Source organism: Hydra vulgaris, chromosome 13, assembly GCF_038396675.1.
Source record: "Hydra vulgaris chromosome 13, alternate assembly HydraT2T_AEP".
Classification (NCBI taxonomy): domain Eukaryota; kingdom Metazoa; phylum Cnidaria; class Hydrozoa; order Anthoathecata; family Hydridae; genus Hydra; species Hydra vulgaris.
Genome location: NC_088932.1, coordinates 35,026,774 through 35,035,269, shown reverse-complemented (window position 1 = coordinate 35,035,269; position 8,496 = coordinate 35,026,774). Strand labels below are relative to the sequence as shown.

At 28.0% G+C, this 8,496-nt stretch overlaps 1 protein-coding gene across 1 annotated transcript; it reads right to left on the bottom strand.

Moving 5' to 3' along the window:
• Positions 1-1,342: 1,342 nt before the first annotated feature.
• LOC100207074 (6-phosphogluconolactonase) lies at positions 1,343-3,980 on the bottom strand. The gene is made up of 2 exons (XM_065816402.1): positions 3,740-3,980; positions 1,343-2,530 (listed from the first exon to the last, which is right to left on the bottom strand). The coding sequence occupies exons 1-2, from the start codon at positions 3,914-3,916 to the stop codon at positions 1,631-1,633; spliced, it is 1,077 nt and encodes a 358-aa protein (XP_065672474.1). The 5' UTR covers positions 3,917-3,980; the 3' UTR covers positions 1,343-1,630.
• Between the last annotated feature and the right edge of the window lie 4,516 nt (positions 3,981-8,496).

The following is an 8,496-nucleotide window of genomic DNA, read 5'->3' as shown; positions in this document are numbered from 1 at the left end:
CGGAGTTATAGAGTTGAGAGAGGGTTATAACCACAATTAAGTAGCCTCATCGTCTGTAGTGGCCCTCTGCGCCTTGGGGAGGTGAATTAAAAAAAAAAAAAAAAAAAAAAAACTTTAAAATTTAACAACAACACAAGTGACTCCCGCTAACACATATCAAATGTTGCAACACTTCACAGAAAGACTTGAAGGCAATTTGAAAAATGTTTTACAGCGCCACCATATTGACACGCAAAAAGAAAAACCAAAAGAGTTAGCATTCCAAGAGTTGAAGGCCAGTGTCTAAGTACATCTGAGGTGCTCGAGAAACTAAAGCAAGACGATGAGACCGAAAGTTAAAGCAATTAAAGAAACGCAAAATTCACTTTAGTGCAGCTTCATATGAAACTCAGCAAGTGCAACGTTCAAAAAAACCGAGACAAGACAAAGACGTCAAGAGGTGCACAAAGTGTCGCAGAGTTTGGGAAGAAGCATTGCCAATTCAAAATAAAATGTGGTACCAATGTGAAGCTTTTAGTTGCATGTCTTAGGTTTGTCTATCGTGCTTACCAAAAAAAAAAATTGGTGAAGAGTTTTGTTGCATGAAAAAATTCCGCGAACCTGCTTCTGCCGATGAAACAACTACTTTTTTTAATTAAGTTTTTTTCATATATTTGATTAAAATAGTTTTTGTAAACTTAACTTCTAATAAGATTAGTTTTTATTTTATGTTTAATTAATTTTGCTTGATTTTCCTAATATCCTTATTTAGTTTCGATTTTCTTAATATCTGAAAAGTTGTTATTAAAAATTAACTAGTTTACTTTTCCCCAATTATAAGGGGAGAAGTAAACGTTTTTTTTTCTTCATAAAAATCGATTTTTTTAAAGATTTTCAAAATATTTTTTCTTAATTTTAAAAAATTTAAAAAATTATCTTTAAAAAAAAAAAAAAAAAAAAAAAAAAAACATAAAATATTTTTTCTTTAAAAAATATTTGAAGCTAAACCGTTTACTCTTACCCCAGTTTACTGTACATATATATAAATGTATATATATATATATATATATATATATATATATATATATATATATATATATATATATATATATATATATATATATATATATATATATATATATATATATATATATATATATATCAGGGGACATTAAAAATATATCTATACCCATCTCAGGGGACATTAAAAAAGTATAAAGCTTGGAAAACCTCTTTAACAACATGCAAACTGTATTGACTTTAGTATTAAGAAATACACTTGATGCAATATTGTATTTTTAACAAACTAAAGATTGTAAACTTGTAAACTGTGTTTAACAAAAGATTGTAAAGAACTGTGAACTGTGTTTTTCTTTATATATTTTATTTCTATCAAGATATTTATAATCATCTAAAAAGCATATTTTACAAAGAAACATTCAAAAAACATTTAAGCCTCAAAATGTCTTAAACATAAGAATCTATTTATTATATAAAAAAGTGCGCATATAATTTTATGTGTTTTATGAAATTCATAAATTTTGTAAGAATAAAAAATTTTTGCAACAAAAAAATAAGAAAACATATAAAAATTAGTAAGTAAATCCCCCTAACATTTTATATATCAATGAAATATGAAACAACATATCTGTTAACATTTTTTAAACACAATGCATGAAGGTTGGTTTTTACATTCCACTATTTCAATTTTTTCTAGCATTCCAGTTGATGCATTCACAGCAATAACTTCAACTATGTCCTTAAACTGATCAGCGCACAGAATAACTTTTCCACTAGGATGAATTGCAAAATGACGAGGCCATGTTCCAGCAGTAAAGTAATGCTGAATCTTTTTTAAACTACCTTCTGAATCTAATATCTTATAAGATATTATGGCTCCATGAACACGGTTACTTATATATAAAAACTCTCCATTTGGATGAATGAGTATTTCTGAACCAAAGTTTTCTTCTAGGTCACCATTATCATTCTGACTGGCATCTGATATAAAAGGATATGAGGAAATTAATTTCAAGTTACCAGTCTCAGATGCATATGAATAAACTAAAATTTCATTAGATAGTTCTGTCAACACAAATGCTAAACTATAAATTTTGTGAAAAACCATATGTCTGGGTCCAGAACCAGAAGGAGCTAAAATACACAAAGGACTCAAACTCAATGACTCATTTTCATGATTAAAACACCAAATCCTGTCTGCACCAAGATCAACTACATAAACATAATTGTCTTTTATGTAAACTCCGTGAGGATGACTCGAGGCTTGCCTTTCAGTATTACATCCACTTCCAGTATCAAAATATTTATTGTACAATGAGCTTCCTAAACTACCATCTTTGTCAACTTCAAACACAGCAAAGTGACCTGATGCATAGTTCGCAACATAAATACAGTTTTTATCATGGCTATATGCTAAATGGCATGGACTTAAACCGCCTGAACAATGTTCTTGAACTTTGTTAAGTGTTCCAGAATCAGTAATTTCAAAATATGTTAGACCACCAGATTTTTTACCATCAAAATAATCAACCTAAATATAGAAAAACATTCATTTTATTAAGGAATAAACTATTTAAGAATTTATCAGAAGTCAATTTAATGAAAAGTATACTATATTCCATTCTGTATAACAAACAACTTATAATCAATTTCAATTAAAAATAAACCTAACAAAGGCATAAGCTGTTGTTGCAAAGTAATGTTTGAACAGACAGAAATATGACTATAAATCAGTTTTTACAGTAAACAATTTTTATCATTTTTACAAAGACAAACACACAATTACTTACATTAGTGATAAAAGATTAGACAAGAGACAAAGACAAATACACACTGCTTACATTTTTATTGCCTTTTGAACTGTTAGAATTGTTATTATTATTATTATCTTAATTTTTTTTAATTTATAAAATTTTATTGCTTTTAATATTTCTGTTATCGAAGTTTTTTCATAATTATTTACAAAGTGCTGAGAAGTGCATTTTGAAAACAAACAAATTATACTAACAACTTGCACTAGTCACTTCACCAACAGCAAGATAAAAAAAACACAATAATCTTTTTAACAAAAGTATATTTTCAAACTATGTAAGTACCCAGCCTGAGACCCCTAAGTGCAATTATTAAGACTGGTATTTAGCTAATACGTTGAAACTTATTTTAATATTTAATTTTTTGATAAATAATAAACTGTTTTCAAACTCAGGACAAAAAAGTTAAATTTAAACTTATTATTAAACCCAGCCATTCTTGAATAATTCCAATTTTATTTTAAAAAAAGACATAACAATAGTCTCTTGATTATTATAGATAATAAAATTGTAAACAAGCATTTAGCTACAGTTTTATTATCATAGTTTTATCAATAGACAGTTTCTAAACATAAAAAAAATAGCGCTCATCATCTGAATAAGTGATATAAATTGTAAAGTTATTATCTATTCTAGAAAAAAATGTTTTAAAAAAATATTATAACTCCATTTAAAATTGTAGCAGTAAAAACCATTTTTTTAAAAGCGTTTCTAGAGTCAAACCAATCTCTGAAGAAATAAATACTCTTACATGATCTTATTAATAAAGTTACTATGCAGCATTAAATATTTTTACGCAATAATACATAAAAATAATAACATAAATTAATGAATCGGATAAGTTATGGGCAAAATTAAATTTTAGTAGTATTAGTAGTAGTAAAAAAGTAAAACCTTTAACTGATGTTAACAAATTTTCAAAAACTCACTTCGTTTACAGAATAAATTTTATTGTCAAAAGTCTCTAAAAAAGATGGACAACTTTCCGACTGAAATGTTTCTTTATAAAAAAGTCTTGAATCCTTTATTTCTAAAGAATCAATATGAAGTTCAAACAACAAAATAGTACTGCCAAAACCACCAACAAAAACGGTAGATATACTCATTTTTTTTTAAATAATATCATTAATTTATAAAATAGTCAATAGCCGACAAATATCAAATATTTGATACTTGTCGGATATTTAATGTTATTTCGTCACGTACCGCTGAAGTCGAAATTTGATCATTTTGACTTTAGAATGTTCTTTGATAAAGCTACTTTTCCCGCGAGTAAACTAATGTCAAATTTAATACGATTCAATCAATCAAAGGCCAGATCTTAAACTGAAAATAATTTATTTACTCTTGAAACTAAAGAAGAATGCAGTGTTTTTTCTTTTCTGTTAAGGATTCGTCTAAAAATTATGTCACGCATAAGGGAGAAGGAGGAGGGGGGAGGCGATTTTGTCACGATTTGTTACAAGGAGGAGGGAGGGGGGTCTCAATTTTGTGACGTAACATGTATTTTTTTTAGAGAAGATCTGACCAAACCAAAACCCTCAGTTGATGTATCTACATGTTGATTGTAAAATCAACTATGCCTAAATCTTACTTAGTCGATGTGTAGACTCCGTTAATGGAGTAGTTACAGCCTGTTAACAGAATGTCACGGCTGTATGTGCAGTGCACGTTCTGCGCTTTGAATTTATATGGCTCAAGTGCAGAACTTTATTTAGTTAGTGCACAAAAGTGTGCAGCAACATAAAAACAATCTTTGTGCACTAACTACAAAATAATAATTTCGATACCAAAAAACGAACCTGATGATACCCTTGGTTTACTAGCCGGAGGCAGAATTCACTCGACCACGCTAACGTTGCTAGATGAAGGAAAATTGTATTCATAAAACAGTACTTTTGCATTGATAATATATTATTATTTATTGTATATTATATATATAACATTTTGCATGTATTATATATTGGAAGAATAGATTTTTAAAATTGGTATTATGTTTGGGATAGCGATGTTAATTTATACATTTTTACACGGAACTATTGGGGTAAAAAAAAAATGAAACAGATTGTAAAGTACTAATTAATTAATTCGAAGAAGCTCAGAGAATTATAAAAATTATTATACTTAAAATCGTTTTGTATTTTGTAAAGTCTTACACCCCCACCTCCTCCCTAAAAAAACATTTTTAGGGAGGGGATACAAAATTGTTGCGTAATATTGGTAAGTGGGGGTCAATAAAGTGTTACGGATGCGTTACGAGGGAGGAGGTGGGGGTGGGAAGGGGATCAAAAAATGTCAAAAACTGCGTGACGTAATTTATGGACGACCCCTAAGTCAGCAAAAATGACTTGAGCGGTGTTGTTAGATAGACGACAATTAGTCCTATATTTGATAATATTTGATAGACGATATTTGTCCGACAAGATTATGTTGTGACTTGAAAAGTGAGATGCATCTAAAAAATAAAATATTTATTTAAATAAAGTACGAAAAAATTTTAACTTTGATACAATTATTGTATTAATAAATATCTTTAATTTCCAACTATTTTTCAAAAATTTGTAGAACCTTCAGGATTATTTTTTCTAAAAAATCAAGATTTAGGGGGTAATAAGCCACAAATGGTAATTTTTTAAAGGTATTATTAAATTATCTGCCCTTTTTTTTCAAGTACCATTTCAGTATCCTTTGACATGTTTTCAGAGAGCTTTTGAAAGTATTGCAGTGACTTATCCTGAATCAATCAATCAATCATTTATTTCTGAAATAAGATTTTACATTTTAGGATGTTTACAAATAGTAATTTAACTAATATAAAGTAAACACATTGTAATGTTATTAATATCTAATTAAAATAACTATAATGCTAATTTTCACAATATATAATAACAATAATGAACTTTATAACATAAAAATAACGATGTTATTAATAATAATAATAATAATAATAATAATAATAATAATAATAATAATAATAATAATAATAACAATAATAACAACAACAATAATAATAATAACAACAATATTAATACTTGTAATAATAGTTAAAAGTAGTTAATAATAGTAATGTAAATATTAATAAAAAAAACGATAAGCTATAGTAATGACAGCAAAATATATAATAGAAATTAAAAAAAAATCAATACTAAAGACAACAAAAGTTGATTATAGAAATTATAAATATTAACTATATTTTTTTAATAAAAAGTAGAATAAAGTGGTTTTAAAGGTTGAGAATAAATTGAAAGCTTTCAGTTTATAAGGAAGGTTGTTCCAAGTTTTGATGCTTTGATATTTTATAGATTTATGCCCGTATTTATGAGAGCAGTGTTTAGAGACAGATAGATTCAAATTGTTATTGAAACGAAGGTGATAACGAGTATTGGCACTTTCGAAAAAGAAATTGATGAAAGTTAAAGGTAGGTTATTATGTTGGTGGTTCCAGACAAATTGACAGTTTAAAAGTTGAATATAATCACATAGTTTTAATAATTTAGAAGTTAGGTAAAGCGCATTAGGATTCAATTTAATGTTCTGAAAATAAATAATTTTTAAAGCCTTGTTTTAGAGGTGAGATAACCTAATTAGAGCTTGTTAATGGAACTGCCCCCATACTTGGCATGCATGTCTAAGATGTGAGCCACAAATAGCATGATATATGTTCAAGAGTGTCTCAAGATTAACATAATGGCTAACTTTGGCTAACATGCCATTAGATCTACTTAGTTTCATTGCAAAGTCTTTACAGTGGGATAAAAAGGAATGGTTTGAATCAATTTTTATACCAAGATATTTAATTGAGTTAACAGGTTCAATTTTTTTGCCATATACAAACGCTTTTGTCATCAGTCCTGAAATTGATGAAAAGCTTTTTTTTTAAGCATATCATATAGAATTGATAGTTTCATATTTAGAAAGAACGTCTGGCATTTCATCTGTAAAGTTTAAAAAATTGAACCTCTCATTACTTTGAAGTGTCTGTTAGAACAGTTCATGTTAGGCTTCAATTTTAACACAAAAAACATTGCTTATGGTTGTTATGGTTATAAAAAAAATTTCACTTGCATATAAGCATAAGCACTGAATACCAGAACAATGGCCTACCGTCATGTGGTCGGACAAGAGCAATTTTTTGCTGATAAATAGAGGCCAAATGCGAGTGCGTTGAAAGTACTCTGTGATCTTCATGACAAGACATATTCTAAACTCTAAGAAAGATTCAAAAAAGATTTGTGCATAAGTTCTTAAAGAGCTCCTTTAACATAATATAAACAATATTAAATAAATTTTCCAATTTTTCTTACAGGTTATAAAAACAATTTTAAAGTTTTGATATTTTTTGTAAAAAACGTCAAACTTTTTACCGAAAAAGGCCTAAAACTGTACACATGAATGTAACAAGAAGGAAAAATCGTTTTTATTTTTTGACTTTTACCACATTTCAGGGGGTTTTCATGAAAAAATTATGAACAATGAGTAATAGCACTGGATTACTTATTTCTTGGATTTTGTTCAATCTCTAGATCTAAATGATTATTGCAAATACTGAAAACAACACTATATCTTACACCAATCTAGAAAATATCTTGTTTTACTCTAGTAAACACACAGACGTCTAAAATAGAACCAGGGCCGGTCCGAACAAATGCGGGGCCCGGTGCAGGATAACCTTGCGAGGCCTTAATATTATTATAGTACATATATATACATATATGATTTTTTACACATATTATTTACATGCGAATTATATTTTAGTACACATTGAATAATGGCACTAAAAATAGTATAATTATAAGTCACTAAAATATTATAAATAAATAAACTAACATTTCAGGCATCAAAATTTTCTTTAATAAATCAAATAACAAAAAATAGAACTGAAAAAATATAAATAAAATAAAATATAAATAGAAAGAATTCTACATCTCCTTGCGTGCTTCATGGCAAAACCGGAGATGATGACGTAACTTAGTTTTTCGACTATTTCTGATTTTATTGAAAAAATTGCTAATGATGTAAATATTTGTTGCCTTTTGGTAGACCTCAAATAACTTTTTATTAACTTTAATCTTGGAAAAGATCTCTCTGCTGAAGCGACTGTAATTGGCAATGTTAGTATAGTTTTAAGCGCAGAAACGAAATTTGGATATAACTCAAATAGATTAATTTTTAACAAATATTGCATGCCAAATTACCACACTTAATATAAATTCAAAAGAACAAAGTATATTTCCGATTGCTTCGATTTCCGATATTATTTTTACGTCTCTGGTATGTTCAAGTAGATGGCTTAAAACTAGAGAAAATTGTGGTATATAATACCACAATTTTCTGTAGTTTGTAGTATAAATCTTACAGACTTTACGCTTTCCAGACGGCGTTCCCATCTTGTTTCTGACAATGGTTTTGGAGTAAGTTGCTTGACATAAACTTTCAATATATCCCAGCGTTGCACAGAATATGCAAAAATGTTATTCAGCCTTTGTAAGGCTCCAAAAAATGAAATTGCTAAGGTAGATGATTTTACAATATCTCCAATAACCAAATTTAAATTATGATTTCCGCAAGGCGTATATATTGTTTTTAAACTTTTTTGCAAAATAAGTGCTTGCACACCTTTATGTATACCTTTTATGTTAGAACCATTATGGTAACCTTGTCCTCTACAGTTTCCTATATCTAGTTT

What these genes read in the sequence shown, in the direction of transcription:
- LOC100207074 (XM_065816402.1), bottom strand. Translation starts at nt 3,916, where the DNA reads ATGAGTATATCTACCGTTTTTGTTGGTGGTTTTGGCAGTACTATTTTG. An exon ending in AAATTTATTCTGTAAACGAA is followed by an intron (nt 2,531 to 3,739) that starts GTGAGTTTTTGA and finishes TTCTATATTTAG; the next exon opens with GTTGATTATTTTGATGGTAA.